The sequence below is a fragment of the Chelonia mydas genome, chromosome 2, assembly GCF_015237465.2.
Source record: "Chelonia mydas isolate rCheMyd1 chromosome 2, rCheMyd1.pri.v2, whole genome shotgun sequence".
In the NCBI taxonomy this organism is placed as follows: domain Eukaryota; kingdom Metazoa; phylum Chordata; order Testudines; family Cheloniidae; genus Chelonia; species Chelonia mydas.
In genome coordinates, this window is record NC_057850.1 from 191125995 (window position 1) to 191149957 (window position 23963).

The window sequence follows — 23963 nt, forward strand, 5'->3', positions numbered from 1 at the left end:
CAACTGCACCCAAGCCAATATGGTGGTAAGGGAAAAAATTCTTTCCCAGCCCCCTAAAAAGGGGTGGCTAGCGTAATGCCCACAGCAGGTCTTGACCAAACCTGGTATTTTACCACATGAAGGGTAGGGAGGATGGATCCTGCTTTGTACTGCTTCATGTAAAAGGGAGGCTTCAGGTCCAGGGCTGCCCCTTTTAAACCCTGCATTCCTAAGGGATGAGTCAGCAACCCTGCTGACCCTATTGCAGCACTTTTCATCTCGCTCTTCCTTTCCTCCCCCCATCCAGCCATAAAGCACGGTTGCCTTCATGTGGCCGGCCTGCCAAACACCCCCCTGCTTAAAGGTGCAGGGCAGTCATTGGCCATACAACTCAGTCTTGTAAAAGCCCCATAGCCGTATGCCTTTGGATGTTGTATTTAGCCAACACTGCTGCTTTTTGGTTTCTCCTCTTTGTGTCTATCCCAAAAGAGCCAGGTAGAATGGCTATCAGTGAAACATAAGGACTGCTTGCTCTGTGTGCATCTTCCCAAAGGGTATGGGAGAAGGTGGCCATTGACCAGCCCCATTTCTGCACCAGCCTACAGAATAGACAGTGCATACTGCTAGTAGCTTCCACACACAGGCTGCATCTATACTTGGAGCTAGGGCTGTGATTTCCATCTTGCGTAAACGTACTCTTGCTAGCTCTCATTGAGCTAGCACTCTAAAAACAGTAGTGAGGCTGTAGTGGCACAGACAGCGGTGAGCGGTGGGATGGGTTAGCTATCCAGACTACAGACCTGCCTGGGCCCTGTGAGTAATTACTCGGGGTGGTTAACCTGTGCCACCACTTCCCATGCTACCGTAGCTACGCTATTATTTTTAGCATGCTAGCTAAATGAAAGCTAGAGTGAATGTGTCCACGCGAGCTGGGAATTGCACCTCTAGCTCCAAGTGTAGATGTAGCCAAAGGTAGTGTAGTTATTTACTCCAGATGGCCTGAGCATTTCCCCCAGCACTGGAGAGCTCTTGGGTAGCCCAGCACTGCCCTCTTCTGAAGGCAATGGCTAAAGGACAAAGCCTGCCCCGTAACTAGGGCTGTTTGAAATTTTTTCATAGAAACTTTTTTTTGAAGGAAAATTAGGTTTTTTCATCTAAATGAAAATTATAGTAGAAAGTATCTGTTCCTCTCAAATTTTTTTTCATATTAACCCCCTCCCCCCAATACTTTACATCCAAAAGTTTAAATTTTCTTTAAAGCTCACTTTCCAACCAGCTCTGCCTATAAGTTTTATGGCAACACATTATGCTATCATTAAAGTTATCATGCTGCTACAAATATTCAATATGACAGTACTGAAATAATTTGTTTGGGTGGGAAAAAATCTTTAGAAAAATGGGACTGGTTGATAGTTAAATATTTTGTTTTTTATTGTGGCTGGCAATATTTGGGAGCCACACATTTAAAAGCCTTTTACTCTATGTCTTTAAATATTTTTTAAACCTTTTTAAAAATATTCTTCCAAGGAAAGTGCAAATGCACACAAACCTCTTCAATGAAATGAACAAGATATTTTAAATTAATACAATCATTATTACCAGCATCAGGACAAATGATTTTTTTTGTGTATATAAAAAGCCACTAGCTGAGGCAACAAATTTGCTTTCACATGGATGCATTAATATGGCTCATATGTAATGTCATTATGAAAACTTTAGTTTACATTTTTAAATAGTATACACTGATCCTATGTTTGTGTGCTGGCCATCTCCTGTGTCAAAGGTTTTTTTTTTTTTTTAAAAAAAAGACAACTGAACTAAAAGCATAAAGCAATAATAAATTTTACTTTATTAGTTCTGTTGTCTTTTTAACTTTGACACAGAAGAGGGCCAGCTCACAATCATAGGATCAGTATATACTGTTTAAAAATGTAAACTAAAAGTTTTCATAATGACTTTACATATGAGCCATGTTGTATCAAGCTGCATTAATACATCCACATGAAAGCAAATTTGTTGCCTCATTATGTTGCCAATAGTTATTTTCCCATCAGAGCCAGCTGACACTTCAGTCATTCTGAATAAACTTCATGTGTTTAGAATTTCATTTTCTGCAGGTGCCTGTTTGCATGTTCAAATCCCTGCATTTGTGTATATGAATAGATATTTGCACACTTCGATGCCTGTGCTCAGTGATTGTGACTGCAGTTTAGAAGGCTGCAGTGGGTGTAGAACATAGAAGATAAATCCTACTGGATGTAGGAAAAATAGTGGATGATCTTAATAGCGTGTACCCATAAAATAATCTGCTGAATAGTCTATAACTAATGCTCCAGGGTTTAAAAGGCAGACCAACACCTTTTTCCTGGTTTCTAGACTTCCAGCTTGTGTATACAATGAGTTACTGCGTGGCAAGCTAAGATGTGAATCTACCGTGCATCACTTTGTCATGTGGTAACTCACTGTGTGGACACTGCTATAGCACAGTGAAAATCTCCATGTATGGCTCTCAGTCCCTAGTTTTTGTAGCTCAAAGGTGGTGTGTTCCTGTAAAATAAGAACATGTAAAAAGAAAAGATTAAAAATGTTTGTCTTCAGATTTTTTTTACAATGGATTTGATATTTATAGCACTTTTTTAGCTCCTGCTAATCTGCTGAGTTTACATATCTTCAAAAACAGAATAATCACTTCCTGTTTCTGTTGTAAAGGCAATCATCTGAAGTACCTTTTATAGTAAGACCTGAAACATTGTGTGAACACCCATGCGTTTAGCTACATTTTACTATTTTCATTAGATTGTTTCAAAAGGAGTTCAAAATATTGTTACATATGGCTAATATTCCATTATAGTCTCATATCAAGAGTGTATTCATAACATTTTTTAGAGTTCCATCTTTCGTCAAGGCTGCCTGTATTGTCTTGATATGTAGGGCTTTGAGTCAGGAAAAGAGAAAAGATGAAGAAAAATTTCCAGTTGTTTGAAAATAACTTGCTATTGGCAATGAATGCTATAGCAGTGCATTTATTTTTTTCCTCCTTTGCTTCCTCATTCCTTTTAAGGCCAATATGCTTTGATTTGAGGATACTTTATTTAAATTTCATTAAGTTTTTGGAATAAGAAAAAGTAGTTTTTGTATTGACTGTTTGATATTGCAGGATATTGTCAAACCTGGCTGCCTAAAGTTAGTCTCCCAAAACCATATTTAGGTAACTAATTTAAATGATACTTCTGAAAGTTAGACCACCAATGCTATACTGTAAATGGGGCTCAGAATTCCAGGGCATTGACAGAATCAGAGAAGATTAACTACAAAATCTGAGTAGTGGATGGAACCACCTTTTGTACAGTGTATCTTGAGTGGGAAAATAGATACCTGGTGAAGTGCTCTCAGTATGCCTGTTCAGGAACATTGCCAACAGTCCTTGCACTAGCCCTGCCTCAGGAGTGTTGTGGCCAGGATTCAAGTGTGATGCATCCCAACTGGCAAAATGAGGGCACCATGACGTTCTCTGACTTTTCTGCCCCACCACTGGCATATTGCACAGTGATCTCAGCTGTGTAAAGCACTGCATCCCAATGTTGACAATCAAGATTGAGTTTTCTGACATGAAAGGCTGATGTGTTCTGTAACTGGATCTTCTGTATTATGGCAAGAAAGAGCAGAGACTGCTATATGTGACCCATTCTGGGGAAGATTCTAAGTCACCGATTCTTTGAGCCCTGCAACAGACAGAAGGAAAATGAAGAGTGGTGTTACTGACATAAAGATTCTATGTATTTGTATGTTTCTTGGGTTTTTGACATAGTATTGTAAGGCTGGGTAGGATAGTTCTTCTTACATTTTTATTGCTCCCTTTTATACTTAATTGATAGGCCACAGAGCTGTGTACATTGGTGTACATGTCCCATTTGGAAAGGAGGGCCGTCGACGTCATAGGCATCGTGGACATAGGCATCACAGAAGAAGAAAAGAGAAAGAAACTGATAGAGAAGATGGGCGAGAATCTCCATCATATGGTAAGAAAATTCTGCCTTATGGGGCTTTTTCATGTTGTTTAAAGAAAAACCCCCAAACAATAGCTAATCTAGATTATTAAACCTCGCTCTGTTTTCTTCACTATGAAAATATCTGGGATCAATTTAAGGGTAATTACTGTTAATAGCGGGCAGAGGTTTTGTGGCTGTGCTCTATTTAAATCACAAGTTATTTGGCTCTGTATAGGTATCTCTGGGTGAAGATCTATTTCCTCTGGTATACAGGAAGTCAGACTATATGATTCTAATGGTCCTTTTTGTCATAAAAATCTATAGATTGTTTACATGTCAAGAGTCCTCTTTAGGTTTTGTGATCTTGTGTTGTTCTTCCTTGTTGCATCATTCAATGCCACCAGTAGTGTGCTGGAAGCCACATTGTGCTGTATTGTCCACAGATGTATTAGAGTGAGTACTTCAGCCTGTCTGCTGCTTGGGGTGACCTGAGAGTAACCAAAAGCAAGGGAATGTCCCACCTCCTGAAGTTTTTTCTGCCCCCAAAGTGGCCAGTGGCTGAATCCAAATTTCCTGCTGCAGAGTTTTTCTGAAGGAAATTCCAAACTTAATTTAAAAATGTTAGACTAACAGTTTGACCCAGTTTCTCTAATCCCTGATCCAGGGCCAAATTTGACTTTGGTGGAGATTGTTCCTTCTGCTCCACCTCTCTTTTGAAGAGTTTGCCACTTCAGGCTTCTAAGAGAGAGCTAGGATGAGGAAACATCAGAGCCAAAAGGAAAGGCCTGTGTCTCCTGCTTTTTCTCCTTTCCCCCAATTATATTGAATGCCCTGTTAGGGAGCTCAGCAAGCTCTGTGGGTAGAACCTTGTAGCCCAATCTGGGCAGGAAAGGGAGCCAAGCAAGATTGAATAGGCCAGCTCTGATGCCCAAGCTGGATGGGGTTGCTTCAGCAGGAAAAGAGGTAGGCATGACGAGAAAAGAACTGGGTATGGAACAAGCAGTTTCCTCCTCATCTCCATGAGGGGAGTGAAGCCAGAAGGGTAGAGCGCCAGATGGAGGATCATGCCTGCGTCCCTAAAGCCCGCATCAGCAGCCACTCCTTTGCGGAGTTCTCACCTCCTTCTCTTCCGCTTCCTTGTGGGTTGCAGATAGAGGCACCAAACCAAGGTGGATTAAAAAAAAACCTTTATTTAAAAAAAACTATGGATTTTTTTATTTAAATTTGATTTTTTTAATGATTTTTTTCTTTTTAAAAATCTGTTTAAAATGAAATCTGAATTTAGGCCGTAGCATATTTTGTATTAAACGTCTTATAATTTTTAAAACATTTAAATAAAAAATAAATATGCTGAATCCATGACTCTCTCAAAAAACTTTGAGTTAAAGACTGCTTTTCTATGTAAAGAATGAATCAAGGGAAAAAAAAATCTAACTTCTGTGTGTTTAATTAAATTCTCATTACCATCCTAATGCAGCTTGACACAAGTCATGAACCAGAAGTTAACTATCTAGTAAATAAGCAATATATTTTTCACCATTTTCTAATGTACTAAAATGTAAAATTAATAAAAATACTAAGCTATATAATTGCTTAAATAGATCTATATAGTTATAGTGTATCATCCTAGGTAGCAAAAAGATATACCAAATCTATTATAATGGCTCTATTTAGTTGTAAATCGGCAGATTTTAATGGTTATATCAGTCAATGAGTGTGATGTTATTGACATGAACTGTGACCGTATAGATTATTGTTGCAACCAAGGTCCGATAGAGCGGACCCTCACTAGAGCGCACATCGCTAGAGCACGGATTCGCATGTAGCGCGGTTGCAGCGATGGACACAAATTTAAATATTTAAATTGGGAACCATGGTAACACGGCCCCCACTTTAATGCGATACCACGCATGGATCCCGAACCCCGTGTTCTAGCGAGGGTCCGTGTAGTTCCACTAAATCTTGTACAAAGGAGGTCAAATAAGGTGTCTATGGAAAGGTTGTAATTTGCTGGTTATGATTATGCTGTCTGTATGTGTGTATCATTTTTGTATTTGTATTTGAAGGTATGAATATTGCCTCTGTACTTGTATCATGGAATCATAGAATATCCAGATTGGAAGGGACCTCAGGAGATCATCTAGTCCAACCCCCTGCTCAAAGCAGGACCAATCCCCAATTTTTGCCCCAGATCCTTAAATGGCCCCCTCAACGATTGAACTCTCAACCCTGGGTTTCAATGTGTTTGATTCTAAGTAGCATCAGTGAAGCACTTGGTCAGCTTTTTGAGAAAGGACTATTCTGAGTAAGTTCCCAATCCTTTCTCTGTGACATTTTGTTCCTTCCCTAGGAATTTTGTCACTTTGAGAAAATCCTGCACTGAAGATCTGTGGACATAACCCTGAGAGAGGATGGGAGAATTTGTGATTGCTTACCTGAAAATTTTCTTTTCATTGAAGAGAGAGGTCCGCAAATCTGGCCCTCCCTGAAAAAGGCAGATCTGTTTACCTTGTGGTTAAACTTTTCTTGTTCACCTCATGTTGAATATTATTTTTGCAAGGTGCAGGATGAGAGATTTATTTTTTTTGTTTTATGGTCCAGAGGGGCTAGTTTTGGCAGCATCTTGAAACTAAGGGGGGTCTCCAGAAGGGTGGGACTAGTCCCCAGCCTTCCAGTCAGCTTTGATTTTGCCCCCTAGAGCTGCAGACTGGTGATGACCCACACTGAGCCTCTGTGGACTTACCCTTTCAAAGAAGGGAAAATTTTCACGTAAGCAACCAAAGTTCTCCCACGTGCAGCCTTACCTCTGTCTGTTGAAATGGACAACCATTATAATAGTTCCATGATTTATTGTCTGGGGCTTATTTTCCTTTTTAATGTCTATTGTCGAATTGTGCTTCTCTTTGAAGAGAAAAAATAGATGTGATCTATTTCGCTTTCAAGTATGAGACTAAGATGTCTTGCCCTTTGAGTTTGTGTTGACTTTTTTCATACCAGTTTTGTTGCTGACGTTTGTTTTGAGGTGTGAAATTATGGCAAGAGTTTAAATATTTTTAAGCTCTTGCCATAATTCCACAAGTGTGTTAACTAGAGTATAGAAGTAGCTTATTTTCCTCCTCCTCCTTTTGTTTTTAGAAAACCATTACAGGAAACCTGTATTTGGCAAACTATTCCCATCTTCTTCTGATGAGAGATTTTCAACACTCCATGTTCCAACACTCGCTCCACTGTGAGAGGGAGGATAACGTTTTAATTATTGCAAGGTGTTAACATTTTAATAGAAGTATTACCTTTTAAACCATTTTTTTTTCCCATCAAGACACCCCATCCCAACGAGTGCAGTTTATTCTGGGTACTGAGGATGATGATGAAGAACACATTCCCCATGATCTCTTCACTGAAATGGATGAACTGTACTTCAAGGATGGGGAAGAATATGAATGGAAAGAAACTGCCAGGTGAACCAAACATAGATCTGTTAATGTAACCTTTTCCACTGATCTTGTTTACTTTGTCCTCAGAAATCAATTTTAGGTTAGAATTTTCAAGTCAATGAGCAGGAAATTTGTCTCCCAATTAACATTAACACCAATGAAAATTGAAAGTTTGATTCTCTGGGCCCCTCATTGAAAATATATCCAGACCTCTGGAGGAAATTTCTTGAAGGTCTTTATTGTTGCTGTGCTGACTTTATTTCCTAAAGTTGATTGAATGTAGTGTTGCAAACAGTATAGGTATAACCAACAGTGAGTACAGATGTTCCAGTTACGTAGTATTGTTTTTGCTGTGACAAAAAGTAAACAAAAATGGAAGGACGGGAAGTCATTGATACTAATTTACTGTATTTTTCTTTCAAGAAACAAAAGAACCCCAAGCTAGGTAATAACACACACTAAACTACATTAAAAAAATGTTAATTAGGTTGCAAAGTCAAGTACTTGAAAGTTAGCATATGCCAGATTTATGGTTGTCCTGTGCAACCTTAATTTTCCCCTCCTTGTGCATATGCACTGTGATAGTCTTCTGTATCTGATATCTTTAATTACGTGATCACATACTATCTTTTCCACAATGCACAGTTTGGACACCCAAGAGGCAGAACTAAGATTGCATGAGCATCTGTAAATCTGGCATTTCCTAACTTTTGAGTGCTTGACTTTGCAGTTTATGTATCATTTATTAGTATAGTACCATAGATATGAATAGTGATTTATAAACTAAATATTTTCGACATGTTTCTGACTCCAAAAGCCTACAATCTCTGTTTGATGGATATAAATCATACAGTTAAAAGATTAACTGAGTGTGGGAATGCTCTGTCTTGGTTGATCATGCTTGGTACCTGGGCAGAGAGATGTTGGGCCACAAAGGTACTTAGGCACCTAGATTAAGGTACTTAGGCACCTGGATTTAGGTGCTGCTGCAATCCACAAAACCTCTGCTCAGCTGCTGCTTAACCCTATAGGTATCTAAACTCACTTGGCACCTAAATTCTCAGGGTGAAATTTCCTTAAGCACCTAAGTTTCCACCTCTGGGTGCCCGGCTGACTATGTCATACCCAAACCCAAGCGTGATCCATAAAGCAGAATACGTAAGCATTCATTCCCCCATCTCTCATTACTGTGGGACTTGATCCAGTAGGTGTGGTCTGAGTTTGCCTACCACATTGTGCCCCATTCTGGATTCAGCTGGTGGTAGTACCTCCCTTATAACTGTTAGCCCAGTGGTTAGAGCACTTACTTAGGATGTGGGAGACCCTAATCGCTGGGCTACGGGGAATTCTGATGTGGGTCTTCTACAGTCTCTCCTATTGAAAGAGTTTCACTTTTTAGAGAAAGATGAGAGAGAGAGACACTCTATATTGTGATCATCAGGGCACCCATCTGGTAACTGGAAGACCCAGGGTCCAGTCCTCCTGCTCCATGACTGCTTATCCAAAATGAAAAAGCTTCAACAGGAGAGGTTGCGGGGCCCCATATGAGAATACCCCATAGCTCTATCGTTAATGTACTGAGAGATGGGAGACTCCTGTTCAAATCCTTTATTCGCCTCAGGCTGAGCGGGGAATTGAACCTGGGTCTCCCACATCCCAGGTGAGTGCTCTAACTACTTCCCATTGGCTAGCTTAGGCAGCTTCCTGTCTAGCAGGCTGGCTTTTGTGAATTCCAATTTTAGGCCCCTCTCTCTCCCCAAACATTGTGTGGGGAGACTAGGCACCAAACTCAGGCTATGTGGATCCCATTGTTGTTCCAGTGACTTTCTACATGCCTAGAAGTTAGGCATTGGGGTATTCAGTGTTGTGACACCTACATCCTTTTGTGGATCTGGGCTGTTGTTTCAAACATAAGAAGTGGCATGAAAAAAAGCAGAGTCAAGTATGGGAATGGGTGATAGAGGATGCATTAAGGTAGAAGGACTGAGCATGGAGCATAGGGGCTGAAAGGGGGTATAGACAGAAATAAAAGATGATATATGCAGGTGGATATAGTTTTTGTTTTGCAGCCTACTGCAAACAGAAAAAAAAAAGTCTCTTCAGTAGTAATCTGTACATATGCCATAATATATATTTATATTTCAGGTGGCTAAAATTTGAAGAGGATGTTGAAGATGGTGGTGATCGATGGAGCAAACCTTATGTGGCAACTCTGTCTCTGCACAGTCTCTTTGAACTGAGAAGCTGTATTCTAAATGGGACAGTCATGTTGGACATGAGAGCAAACACACTAGATGAGATAGCAGGTTGTAACAAAAGTTTTTTGAAAGACTTAATCTTTGCTAGTTTACACTAGTTTGTGACTTAAAAACACGAAAGCAGTTTACATTTAGTCTTTATATTCTGTTACAATTTTCTTTGTCTTTAAGATTTGTTTCTGCAAACTTCACTCACATGAGAAGTCCCATTGGGACATACTGTGTATGTCTACACAGTAACTAGACACCTGTGGCTGGCCCATGCCAGTCAAGTTTGGCTCATGGGGTTTGGACTGTGGGGCTGTTTCGTTGCTGTGTAGACTTCCAGGCTCAGGCTGGAGCCCAAGCTATCGGTCCCTTTCACCTCACAGGGTCCTAGAGCCCAGGCTCCAGCCCAAGCCAGGAAATATACACAACAATGAAACAGCTCTGCAACTTAAGCCCCACGAGCCCGAGTCAGCAGGCATGGGCCAGCCGCGGGTTTTTCTTTCTGTTTAGACATACCCTAAATTGTCTTTGTTCTAATCTTTGGTTGGACAACAAATGCATCTTCTTGTCTCTACAGGTGAAATGTAAATATGTATCAGGATACTTGAGGGGTAATTTGTACTGTGCTGTAAACTATTAAGGACTATTCAGCTGATGTTAGCTATTGCTATTAGTGCAGTTCATTGTTGCACAGCTTGATTTAAACTTTCACTTTATCAATAGTAAGAGGTGAGCTGAAACAAAACTTATGTTATTTAACTTAGCATGTTGAATGTCCTCAATGGTCTCTAATTAATTCTGAGTATGTAAAAGCAGCTTTCGAAACGTTTTGTGTATATATATATATACACTTAGAATAGCAAGTGGCTTTTATTTTAAGATCCTTTGGGCTAGTTTCATTCCATTTTCCTGGTATCTGTGATTTCACTGAGTGATGCATTTGTGTGACTCATAGTGGTCCTATTGCTGACCAGCAGGATCATGGGGTACCAAAAGAGGGAGGGACAAAGGGTTTTCAGTAGAATTCTCAAAAATCTCCTAAGTGACTTAGGAGCTTCTGAAAATTTTACTCTTTAGCTCCTTGTATTGAGTTCTTTTCTTAGCTTATTTAGTGGGAGCATTTAGTACACACTTTTGAAGAAAATAAAACCTACAGATTTTGTTTTGTCAGATTATATTTGTCAGTGATGTTAGCGCAAAAGAACTTTCCAAGTCATCTTCAGTATTTGTCATGTTTTTAAAAAGTTCGTAAATACTGAAAGAAGCTGAGCTAGAAGATATTGAAAGACATGCATAATACTATCAATATTTGGACACACAGGTCTATTTTCCAGTTCCAGGGCAGGGTCTCAGTGACTGGATATCAGTCTTTGACTTGTTGTGGAGGTGTAAAACTGTTCTGTTTTCTCATCTTGCAGACAGATTTAGTGGGTCTCATTGGTTCCTATTCAAAAGTATGAAAGGCTGAGGATCTCTCTGAGGCTGCAGAGCTGTAGGGAGGGGCAGGACATCTTACCAAGAGAAACCCTAACAACAACCACCTCAAACTAAATTTTATGTTTCTAAATACAGTCCTGTCTCAGGACTTCATTACATATATTAAGAATAAAGCCAAAGGATGGGGGATAACTTTGGCTTATAAACTATTTTGTGTGCATGTGGTGTGTGTACAGTATGTAGATCAGAGTGAGGGTTGTTCCTGTTTGCAGATCTGTAATTGCAGTGCAGTTCAGACCATTGCTCATTCTTTCATACTCTTCATCTAAGTTTGAAGTACCTTTAAAATTGGTCGTGCCACTCTCACTCTATCTAACATGTGCACACAAAACCTAATGTTTCCTGTGTTAGGGGCATTCTGGTTGGGTAGATTTAGATGAATAAAACTAAGACCAAGAAATATCAGATCACAAATAGGTTCACAAGAATTGCCATACTGGATCATACCCGCGGTCCATCTAGTCCAGTTTCTTCTCTCTGACAGTGGTCAGCACCCGATGCTTTGGAGAAAGGTACAAAAAGCTTCTTAATCCCTAGTAGTTAGAGATTGGCTTCAACTTTGAATCATGAGGTTTAATGTCTTCCAATTTTTTTCATCATTATCTATTATAATGCTGGCTGGATATTCTTGTTGTTCATATAAATGTCCAATCTCCCTTTGAACCTTGCTAATTTTTCGTCCGTAGTGACATCCTGTTACAATGAGTTCCACAGTTTATATGTATAAATAAATAAATCTTAAAATGAATTACTTGTCTAATGTAGATTTGCTAAAACAGACTTTATTAAATAGGATATTCAGGGCAATATTCTGTGGCAGTGGATTTTCCTGTAGGAATAATATATTAGTTAATCTCTCTTTCCTCTGATAGAGGAACAGATGCATATATAGTATATCCTAAAGACTATTTTTTTTAAAAATTAACATTACAGGACTCACTTCATTTGAGTATCAAAGCATCACACTATTACTAAAATTTCAGACATTGTGGGCATTTTAAAGATCCCAGGGAACTTTCTTATAAAAGCTATAATGTTAACCAAGTGTCTTCTGTAATTATATTTGGCCTACCTCAATTCTTTTTCATTTTCAATTAGATACGTATCTTAACCAGAAAAGGAGTACTTGTGGCACCTTAGAGACTAACCAATTTATTTGAGCATAAGCTTTCTTTTTGCGAATACAAACTAACACGGCTGTTACTCTGAAACATATCTTAACCAGTGTAGATTGCTATGTGTGGTGTTATGTGCTGTAATCGTGTTTATCTTCAGAGGAGACTGTGTTGCTGTGGTAGATAAAGTGATCCCTGCGTAGTTTATTTTGTTTATAAAACATTATATCATCTTTTAATACAACAGGTACTATATAAATGTAAGTTCTTAACCTTACTAGGGATCTCAATATAAGTATTAGAAATGGTAAAATGTAACAAAAAGGTCTTTGTATTTTGCTCAAAACAGATTCACACAAATTTCTTCCAGATAAGGCTTGTGTTATTGAGTTTGTGCAACTTAAGGTGTCGGCGTAGAAATCTTTCAAGATTCTTTAAACTAGTCAGTAAAAGAAAATGCTGGTTGCTGTTTTACACAGCCATATAGGCAGATTTTCATTCCTCAGTTTATATTTGAGGTATTTTGGAAACATGGCTGATCATACATTTTCATGTGATTAAAAATATCGAAAAACCCACCCAAATTTTGCAGATTGACCAGTTTTGCCACACTTTACATGTCATTCTCACTCTTCTGTAAAAATGTGAAATGGAAAGTCCGGTAAGGAATCTTGACGGTTAGGGCAACTTAAAAAAAGAAAGTTTAGGCATTTGAAGGATTAGGGTAGTCATTTTATATAGTAAACTATGTTGAAAGAACACTGAAGTTGAAAAATCAAGCACTCAGACATTAGGAAATTCCAGAATTAAGGTTGCTATGCAGAGATTTCTGTCCAGTTTGTACATCAAGCCCTTGCTTGTGGTAGTTTTTGCAACTGCACTGTTTTCCAGTGAAGAGTGGTGTTTTTGATGTATCATTGAATACACACCTGCTTTTTGTAGTGAAGGCTGTAGTAAGCAGGAAGTTGAAATAAAGATGAATGACAGTATTTTGTTAAGTGGTTAACAAATGTATTTATTCCTGTAGGCCTTGTATTTTAAAGTGCTGTGTGCTTTGGGAAGAATACTGTTGAATGATCCAGAGAAACATTTGCTCAAAGTGCGTAGATTTGAAGTGTTGGCCCACAGTATTCTTGGCTATTTCTTTTCAGTGGATCTAGATGCACAGTTTGCCAAAGAAAATAAACATGATTCTTCATGAATTAATTTTACTGATTTTTCAGATGTGAGTTAATGTGGTGGTCTTGGGTATGCATATACTTAACTTAGATTTGATTTTAGTATTTTTCTCATGATAGATATGGTGTTGGACAACATGATTGCTTCTGGTCAGCTGGAGGAGTCCATAAGAGAGCATGTCAGAGAAGCTCTCCTCAAGAGACACCATCACCAGAACGAGAAGAAATTCAGCAGTCGGATTCCCCTGGTTCGGTCCTTTGCAGATATAGGCAAGAAACATTCTGACCCTCACTTGCTTGAACGAAATGGTGAGATAAGTTGGAGCATCTAATTTATTCTAACCTGATACAAATATATATTAACACGGGAGAGGCGGGAGAAGACAGCAGATAATAGTGAATATATTTTCTGAGTCCTCCTTGGTATGTAAAAGTTGTGTGGTGGTTCTTTTGTGGAGTTTGGACATTTACCTATATTTTGCATGTATAAAGTCTTGTTTTGCTCCTTGTAACCACTATGATGTCTTGACTTACTGTCTTTATTTATGCTATAGTATGGTTTAGTTGTCTGTTATGAGTAAGGCTGTGATTTAGTCATGGGTATTTTTAGTAAGTCATGGACAGGTCATGGGCAATCAACAAAAATTCACAGCCTGAGACCTGTTCATGATTTATACTATAAATACACTTGACTAAATCTTGGGGGAATCACTGCTGAGGGGCTGCTGGTGGTGGGGAGGGGGAGTGTGTGCTGCATGGGGGGGGGTGGCCCAGCAATATATTCAGTTGGTCATAACACTTTCACAGGATATGTTTCAATTAATTCTATATTTTTGGAAGGTTTAAAGTCATCCTATTACCTCAGCCAGGCAAAGCTTCATGTGCATCAAGGAGTCTGACTACCGGATTATAGCTTCCAATTCAGTCTCTTTTATTTATTGTTTTAGAGACTTAATCAAGGTCTTAATGGTCAGTGAAATTTTTAATTTTTATTTTATATTAATTGTGTTCATCTTACTTGAGTTTTGCTTTCATATAGTTGTCCAAAAAGGGAGTTCATTTTTTTAAATTCAAAATAATAAACTACCTCTAGCTAAGGTTTGTTTAGTATAGTAGTCCCTAGGTAAAAAACATCTTCACAGGATGTACTATGTCTCCTGCTGATAACTAATTTCTGACCACACTCTGGCATCCTGTTGCATTTCTTCCAGGTACTCAATTCCTAGGTTCAAACATTACCACTCCGGGAGAGCTTATCTTACCTTTTATTCTTCCTTTGTGGCCTCTGCCATCCCCCCAGAGTTCTCCATCTTCTGTTTTGGATTTCCAGTCACATCCGCCTCGACATCTACTGGTTGACTTGAGAGCTTTGGCCTAGTAGGGATTGAAGTATTGGGCCCATCCGAGCCTGATTAATGTCTCTCCTTAAAATAAAGTACTTGGGTTCTTGACCATTCTGATGCAAGATGTGTTATGTCTGCTGCCTTGGAACATGTACTTACTTGGGTTGTTCTAAGTGCTAGTGTGTGCTGAGTTTGATTTGTGCCATAGAGATATTCTAGCTAGTTTCCTAATGTACGCTGAGGATTAGAAAACTTGACAGTATCTGATGGCAGCACATGCTGAAAACAGTTTTTTTGCCAGGATGTTTCAGACGTCTTGGTTTCTAAAAGGAAGAAAATGGTCCTAAACTTTGAACTGATTGTGCAGACTTCAGTTGCAGTGAATAACTGATGCTTTATTCAGTATGTGTGTTGAAACTTGCAAGAACACTGCAGAATTCCAAGTCTAAATAACACATGCCTAATCCATACATCTGCATCCCTAGAAAATAGTATTCAGAGAATTTAATACCCTTGTAAGATATCTTCCTGGTCTTGAAAACAAATTAAGTTGCTTTTCACATTATGGACTACATTGGATTCTTAATTACAACATGCAAAATAGAACATTGTGCTTTATCAGTCTAATTTGCTACCGAAGCAGCAGTTCACTAGAGACTAATTTCAAATCTCTAATACTGAAAATGAAATAATTTTAAATAAGATTCAATCTGTAGAATGCACTCTTCAGGTAAACCCTCTAAATTTGAGTTTTTCCTGTATACTTATGGATACTACTTCTCCATCACTCAAAAGAACGTTAGGATTGTTCAGTATGTTGGTCCTCCTTATACATTTTGTACTGCACATGATAATACTGAATGCGTCTGTGTTTTTTGGTACCTGCCTGATGGTGTAATATTTGAGAGAGAGAGATACCTTCACCTCCAGATCTTTAGCAAAATTCATCATACTCTTGCTCTGTCTGAGATGGAGCACCAGTCATTGTGCATGTACTCATGTAGTTTGGGGAGTTGCAATCAGTCTTCTCTAGACATGCTCTTCCCCAACCCCACCTTCCCAAGGAAAGGGTGGGATGAAGATAGAGAACTCTTTAGAATCTTCTTCCCTGCTAGGGAAGAACAGGCACCTATCAGAAACTTGTCTCTGAGGGAAGGATAGTGACTCTATTCTCCATCTTAGAATAATGGGGAAACAAGAAGATAAAGATAAAGAAAAAGACTGCATTGTGTGGCAAGGGTGAGAGAGAGAGAGATTTGGAGAAACCTGAGGTTAAGTAGATGAATGAGATTGTAATAAAAGAGATCGAGGAGTAGTATAGTTTGACGCTTGTACATTTCACTCCAGCTCAAACAGGAGACACTTTGATCTAGAACGTAATACTCCTGAGGGAGTTCTGTACACCTGCGCAATGCAGAATTTGTGCAGAATTAATGTTCCCCCCCCGACCACCACCAAAATGGGCTGCAGAGCTGCTGGGTCCAGCAGAGCCCAGCTCCCTAGCTTGCAAATAAAAGACATTGCCAGGGGGACGGGGAGGTAGCTGAAGGTTTCCTGGCAGCTGCATTTCCCGGCACACCCTGAAGGAAGGAGGCGGCATGCAGAAAATTCCATACAAACCTGGGACCCAGCATCAGGCTGTTTCTCCCTCTGGATTCCTGGGCTCTGAGAGGGAGGGGGTGTGAGTGTTTGGAATGGAGCGGGGGCCCCATGGCTGAGCTCGGAGGTGGGGGGAGGGTACGAGTGTCTGGACTGGGGTGTGTGGCTGAGCTCGGGGGGTGGGGGGGAAGGGTGTCAGTGTCTGGACTGGGGGGTGTGACTGGGCTCTGTGGGGTGAGGGTGCGTGTGTCTGAGCTGGGTGGTGCCCCATGGCTGGGCTCTGGGTGGGGAGGGGAAGGGTGCGGGTATCTGGGCTGAGAGGGGGCACCCTGCAGCTGAGCTCGGGGGAGGAGGAGGTGGCAGAGAAACAGGAACTGGGTTGTCGTAGGGGTTTCTTTAATTCTCTACTCCTGGGCAAATTTTTTTTGTGTCTGTGTTGTTACAGACATAATTTCTGACAGGTATTTTGAAATAAATTACCAAAATAATTGAAACTGGCATATTATGTAGTGTTATTTTGACAAATGAAATATGCAGAATTTTGCAGAATTTTTAATTTTTTGGCACAGAATTCCCCGAGGAGTAACATAAAATAGGCTGCTGCAACCTCTATTAAGTAGCAGCTACCCTTAATTTTTTTTAAAAAATGGAGTATTTCAACTATTATATTGTTATATGATGATGTGTTATGACTTGACATGGTGTCATATCATGCACCACCACTACTACAAAGGTGTAATGAAATAATGCAAAAATTATAAACATAAAAATAATGTTGAAACTTTTTTGTTTTTAAATGAAGATTTTGAATTTTTTTCCCCCAAATAAAACTTTTGGGAACTTCCATTTCATGGAAAATTCTGAAAATGTGTTTTCATTCTGATATGTAATGAAAACGAATTGTAAAATGTCAACATTAAGTTTTGGCCGGCTCTAAATATGATGGCATCTTATGTTATGAACAAATAACTGACAGGAGTGGTGTCAGTTGGACTACATCTTTTAGTGCCAATAGATTGAAATTTGGTCCCTGACCAAATGTTAGTGAATGCCAATGATTTAAGATATTCTCCTTCAGGTTAGATTTAGTAGGTTATTTTTAACTTGGAAACCTGATGCCTGCCTTTGTCCTCGACAATAAGTTTTAGTGAAATATCAAATATTAACTATTTCCTTCCTTCCCTTTACAAGCTTTTATGTAGTGCTTTACAAAGAGTTTCATTATCCCCATTTCACAGATGGGGAGATGAGGCATAGAGAAGTAAAATGACTTGAACAAGCTCTCCCAGCAGGCCAAGTAATTATATTTAATTTGTGGTACAAATGCTTCAAAATCTCCTGACCTGACCTTGTCACAGTAGCATTATGTCTTAGCCTAGTAAAAAAGCTTCCAGTACAAATGATGTATAGTAATATCCTAATTTGAATTTTTTTCCTTTTTAACATCTAGTGAAACAATTATTTTAGATGTCAATATTTTATGATCATATGCTAAATCTTATTGGACCTTTTTTAAGCAATTACTGGTCATATCCTTTTCTCCTAAATCCCCATTATGTGCTAATTGGTACTTGTCAGTAAGGTATCTGCTGACTTTTCTAATATCTAAAAATCTTATTCACTCTTGCATCTTGCTTAACTCTTATCTCACCTGCATGAATGTGACACTTTTTGCTCTTAAAGATTGTAGTTTAGTATGTAAATTGTACGTGCATAATTTGTCTTTTTAAAAAAAACTTGTTTCCCTGCTGTAAACTTCATTTTGTGTTTCATTTATTTGTTTTATCTCAGGGGAAGGCCTTTCAGCCTCCCACCACTCTTTGCGAACAGGTCTCTCTGCTTCAAATATTTCCCTGAAAGGAGAAAACCGTTTGTCCCTTCTTCTCCATTACCTTCTTCCTTCTTCAAGAGCTGGAACCCCGGCAGATTCAAGGTGTACAACCCCACTACCTACCCCTCAAAACACACCACCCTCCAGTCCTAGCAGCGGCCGCCTGGCAACCACAAGTTCCCAGCCGAGTCAGCTTCAGGGCAAGGAACTGCTGGTGTCACCTGCCAGTGATGATATTCCCACAGTAATAATCCATCCACCTGAGGAGGATTTAGAAGTTCAGGAAAAGAAGATGGAGGATATTATTAACATACCAGGCAATTATCCAAACTTAAACTGTCCATGTGTGATGCTCTCTGAATCTGGATCACTTGCATTGCAATGTTGAGCACATAGCTTGAGCATAAATGAGTATTATTTACAACTGTTACCTCTGTCTGCATGTTTTATTTCTTCTGAAGTATGGTTGTTTCTTATACAGCATAATAGATCTATTCCAAAGGTTTTTACTCCTAAAAAAAAATTAACACAAACATTGTTGAAGTTCACTTATTTATAATTGCATTTTAACTCCTTGAACCAATGAAAAACAGAATTTTTCATACTTAACCTTTTTTATTTGTCTGATTAAAAAGGAATGTTTGTGTTTTTGTTTCAAAAATAAGCAATTTTTAAATAAAATTGACTTTTAAATAGGCAAGATGTCAAAAATGGTGGCCTTTTCCTTTCACTTACCTTGAATCCATGTAAGTGAAGATATTAATTTAGTCCTTAAGTGTGGTGTGTGGTTTAAAGACATGGAACATGCTCTGAAGTATTTATAGTCTAAATCAGACATGTTACAACATGTGGATAAGAAATGAGCGAAGGTAGGTGATAGGAAGAAACAAGGGTTACAGTTACAGAGTTAGGGTAGTAATTTAGTCAGTTGTGTTTTTGTGCCATGATGGATTTTGTTTTTAAATACTTTCTCTTAGGCTTTAGCTTAAGTTTATATTATAAAAATCTCAAACTGTTTTGAACAGAAGTAGTGTACCTTAAAACTGGCATATCCAGCATTTCTACAGTTGGTGCCAGTGAATTTTCCAGTGGTGCATTATCACGGTGTCAAATGCTTAATGACTGTTGGGGGGGAACAGGCGGAGTGTTGTTTTGTTTGTATTTTTAATTTGCAGAGTATTGTAAATTAGCTATCAGTTAGTAGCAGATCCTGTGATGTTATTGGTCTGTGAAACACTTTGAAGCTGTTTAGCGCATGTAAAAAGCATAATACATATGACAACACTGGATATAAGAGAAAAATATTCCTCTGAAAATGCCTCATTAATATGTTGAGTAAGCGTTTGTTTTTTATCGCAGAAATCGATTAATAACATTTGAGTTTTTCCGTCATTTCTTAGCATTAGAGCCAATTGGAGGCTGAAGATTTTGGCAATTCTTGTAGTTAACTTGTAACTGTTTGAAGAGGTCACTTTTCTCTTTGCCTCCAAGTGCCTTCGGGTTTTTTTCTTTGAAAATGACTGAACACCTTACCAGGAAAACAGAAAATGTTCAAAATGTGAAACTGCTTATGCTCACCATTCTGAAACTGATCTCCATTTGCGTGGATTTGGACTGCTGTAACTCAGATATTTGACCAGGCACAATCTCCTTGATGATCTTCCTTATTATCTAGTAAGAGAAAATTGGGAGACAGATACGACCCTCCAACCAGACTGGCTGTCTAGCACAAACCCTTTGTCTCTGGGCATCTTGAAAAAACAGATCCATCCCATTACCTGGCCAGACCTGAGGTGAGTGATCCTGGCCCAGCCAACCTATCTATCCATTTCTAATACAGGCCCAGGTTCAGGGTAACAAGGAGAAGGAAGTTGAAGAGGCATGTGCTGGAGGGAGTAATCAGTGTCAAATTTCCTGGTTATCTGCTTTTCCTCTTTTTCCACTGAAGGGTAGTGAATATATTAAGCTTCAGAGAGTAAGTAGAGCTAAATCTGTCCTAACACCAGTGCTCTGAGTCACCGAACAAGGCCTTTCCTCTCGTCATAAACAAAAAGAAATCTTGTCCTCTGCCTCCGTAATACAGAAAAACACTTCTAATGAACAGAATGTTCATATAAAGATCATTCTCCCCCTCAAATCCAAGGATGATTTTATATTTTTCATGGAGGAGGAGGAGGATGACTCTGCCAGCATTAAACAACTGGACATGGTTAATGGCTCTGCACTAAAGACCACAGCCTTCACTTTGGTGTCTCTTTAATGAGACAAAATGCCATATGCAATCCTGTAGAACCTGAGAGAGACAAGTGAAGATAAAGCTGTCCAGCTGAATCCAAGTCCATCTTAAATTGATTCTAAGCCTCAAGGAGATGTATTCCCATATTTATAAAGGAGAAATATGAAGAGGATGATCTCCCAGTTCCTCTGGCTGTATATACTCTGGTCTCTTTTTGTCTGATCCACTGTTTAGAAGTGGATTATTTTTTTTTCTGGACCCCCCAAAAATCCAATATTAACATAGAGATGCCCTCGAGAAGAGTCTCTCAAACTCTGGTCCATGGGCTACTGCTGGTCTGGAGCCTTTCTTAAGAACATAAGAATGGCCATACTAGGTCAGACCAAGGGTCACTCTAGCCCTGTGTCCTGTCTTCTGACAATGGTCAATGCTAGATGCATCAGAGGGAATGAACAGAACAGGGCAATTATTGAGTGATTCATCTCCTGTTGTCCAGTCCCAGCATCTGGCAGTCAGAGACTTAGGGACACCCAGGACATGGGGTTGTGTCCCTGACCATCTTGGCTAATAACCATTGATGCACCTATCCTCCATCAACTTATCTGATTCTTTTTTGAACTCAGTTATAGTTTTGGCCTTCCCAACATCCCTTGGCAACGAGTTCCACAGGTTGACTGTACTTTGTGCGTGTACTTCCTTCTGTTTGTTTTAAACCTGCTGCCTATTAATTTAATTGGGTGACCCATGATTCGTGTGTTATATGAAGGGGTAAATGACACTTCCTTGTTCACTTTCTCCACAGCATTCATGATTTTACAGACCTCTATCATATCTCTCTTCCCCTCTCCCCCGACCATCATCTTTTCTATGCTGAACAGTCCAATTCTTTTTAACCTCTCCTCATATGGAAGCTGTTCCATGCCCCTAATAATTTTTCTTGCCATTCTCTGTACTTTCTTTCAGTTCTAATGTATTTTTTTATAGATTGGGCAACTAGAACTACAGGTAGTATTCAAGGTGTGGGCATACCATGGATTTATGTAGTGGTGTTATATTTTCTGTTTTATTATCTATCCCTTTCCTTATGGTTCCTAATGTTCTGTTAGCTTTTTTAACTGTTGTTTCACATTGAGTGGATGTCTTGAGAGAACTATCCACAGTGACCCCAAGATCTTCCTTGAGTGGTAACAGCTAATTTAGACCCCATCACTTTGTATATATAGTTGGGATTTTTTCCAATGTGTCATTTTGTTGCCCTGTCACCCAGTTTTTGTAAGATCCCATTGTAACTCTTTGCAGTCAGCTTTGGACTTAACTATCTTGAATAAACTTGTGTCATCTGCAAATTTTGTCACCTCACTGTTCATCCCTATTCATGGATATGTTGAATAGCACTGTTCCCAATACAGATCCTTGGGTGACCCCGTTATTCACCTCTGTCCATTGTGAAAACTGACCATTTATTCCTACCCTTTGTTTCCTGTCTTTTAACCAGTTACTGATCCTTGAGAGGACCAACCCTCTTATCACATGACTGCTTACTTTGCTTAAGAGCCTTTGCTGAGGGACCTTGTCAAAGGCTTTCTGAAGTACACTATATGCACTGGATCATCCTTGTCCAATGTTTGTTGACCCCCTCAAAGAATTCTGGTAGATTGATGAGACATGATTACCCTTTACAAAAGCTGTGCCAACTTCCCAAACAAGTCGTGTTCATCTATGTGTCTGAATTCTGTTCTTTACTATAGTTTCAGCCAGTTTGCCTTGTACTGATGTTATGCTTCTTGGCCTATAATTGCCAGGATCGCCTCTGGAGGCTTTTTAAAAAAATTGGTGTTACATTAGGTATCCTCAAGTCATCTGGTACAGAGACTGATTCAAGCGATAGGTTACTTATCACAGTTATCAGAGTAGCAGCCGTGTTAGTCTGTATCCACAAAAAGAAAAGGAGGACTTGTGGCACCGTAGAAACTAACAAATTTATTTGAGCATAAGCTTTTGTGAGCTATAGCTCACTTCATCGGATGCAACATCGATGAATGGATGCATCCGATGAAGTGAGCTGTAGCTCACGAAAGCTTATGCTCAAATAAATTTGTTAGTCTCTAAGGTGCCACAAGTCCTCCTTTTCTTTTTACCACAGTTAGTAGTTCTGCAATTTCATATTTGAGTTCCTTCAGAACTCTTGGGTGAATACCATCTGATTCTGGTGACTGTTACTGTTTTTAATTGATCAGCTTGTTCCAAAACCACTTTGATTCAAAGTTCATGGAATGAAAAATGGAAAATCTAGTCTTGTCTTTGGGTTCCATTGTCCAAAGGGAATTGGAGCCCATTCCAATATGGAAGGGCATGGCAGTGCAGATTTCCCCTCTACAGACATGAAAGGCTACAACCTTGTTGGCTGTTATATGTCTCTTCTAAGATCTATGGACTAGCTAGATATACCTTCTATGGACCAGTCTTTAGAAGAGGTACCCTGAGATAGTTTCTAGTGTCTGATATTTTGTTTTTATGTCCCATGTTCTAGGTTATTCAGAAGTTTAATATATATGGGATTGTTGGAAATATCCCAAATATTGTGAGTTGGTGTATAAGGTGGAGAGAGATGATTTTTTCCATTTCAATTTGTTCTTTGTAGTCCAGACACTAGCTCCAAACAACTCAATCAGGCATCAAAGCATTCTCTTTCAAAAATTAAATATTACAGTTAATTTCTTAAGTTTGATGTTTAGCTTTTCAATTTTTCTTATACGATCAATGTTTCTCCTATGAAAAGGCAATTCAGAACCAGTGTTTCAGAAATGACCATGCTTTGGAACTACTGAATACGGAGTTCCACAGATTGGGGGCAGAAATAGCCAAAATAAATACCAAAATCATTGTCTTTGGCTCTGCTGCCATCTGTGCTGGTAAGTGAGAGGGGAATGCAAACTTTTTATGAGTGGCTGTGGACAACAAAAATAAGTGAACAGGCAAATATTTGTATTTCCTTGTTTCCGAGGCTTTGAAGTGTGTTTTGCTCTATATTCATTTTATTTTAAATTTAATTGATAAAAACATAAATTGTAACACTTAGCTAATTTAGAATAGCTTTGTCCTGCAATTCCATAGCATCCGATTAATTTACTAAAATTTTTATAATGCAAACCTACAAGTATTTCTTCTAGAAAAACTCATCCAGTTCTTTGCTTCTTTAACAGGCTGTGTAGTGCTAGGAAAACACACTCCCTATAGATATCTTGAATGTTTAATTTCTTTAAGAAGTCTAGAATTTAACTCTATTTAAAAACAAATAATTCACCTTGTAGTATTCAATATATGCGCATGCAGTTATGGTAGGACAGGTAGCATGGAAGATTTGGATGAGTCCAACTCAGTGCCTAAAGCAGGTCCAGTTTACACTGTGATGTCAATGTATGTCTTGTCTTGATGTTGATCTCCTCTGTCACTGAGGCAGAGGTTGAGGCGGAAGGCTTCTTGGATCTAGTTCTTGATTAACAAATGGGACCTCCT

The 23963-nt window shown here is 39.0% G+C and overlaps 1 protein-coding gene across 10 annotated transcripts in view; it reads left to right on the forward strand.

The window, feature by feature from the left end:
* Positions 1–23963, forward strand: part of SLC4A7 (solute carrier family 4 member 7) — a 160741-nt gene that overhangs the window by 91935 nt on the left and 44843 nt on the right. For 6 of the 10 annotated variants that reach the window (XR_005224001.2, XM_037890399.2, XM_037890398.2 and 3 more), the window contains 5 exons: positions 3855–3998; positions 7288–7426; positions 9548–9708; positions 13559–13747; positions 18172–18528. Coding sequence is in view for 9 of the 10 variants with exons in the window: in XM_037890399.2 (XP_037746327.1) it covers positions 3855–3998; positions 7288–7426; positions 9548–9708; positions 13559–13747; positions 18172–18528 (990 nt within the window). In the remaining variant the exon portion in view is untranslated. The remainder of the gene's footprint in view (positions 1–3854; positions 3999–7287; positions 7427–9547; positions 9709–13558; positions 13748–18171; positions 18529–23963) is intronic. The other 4 variants (XM_043540905.1, XM_037890402.2, XM_043540907.1 and 1 more) reach the window with 1 other exon arrangement.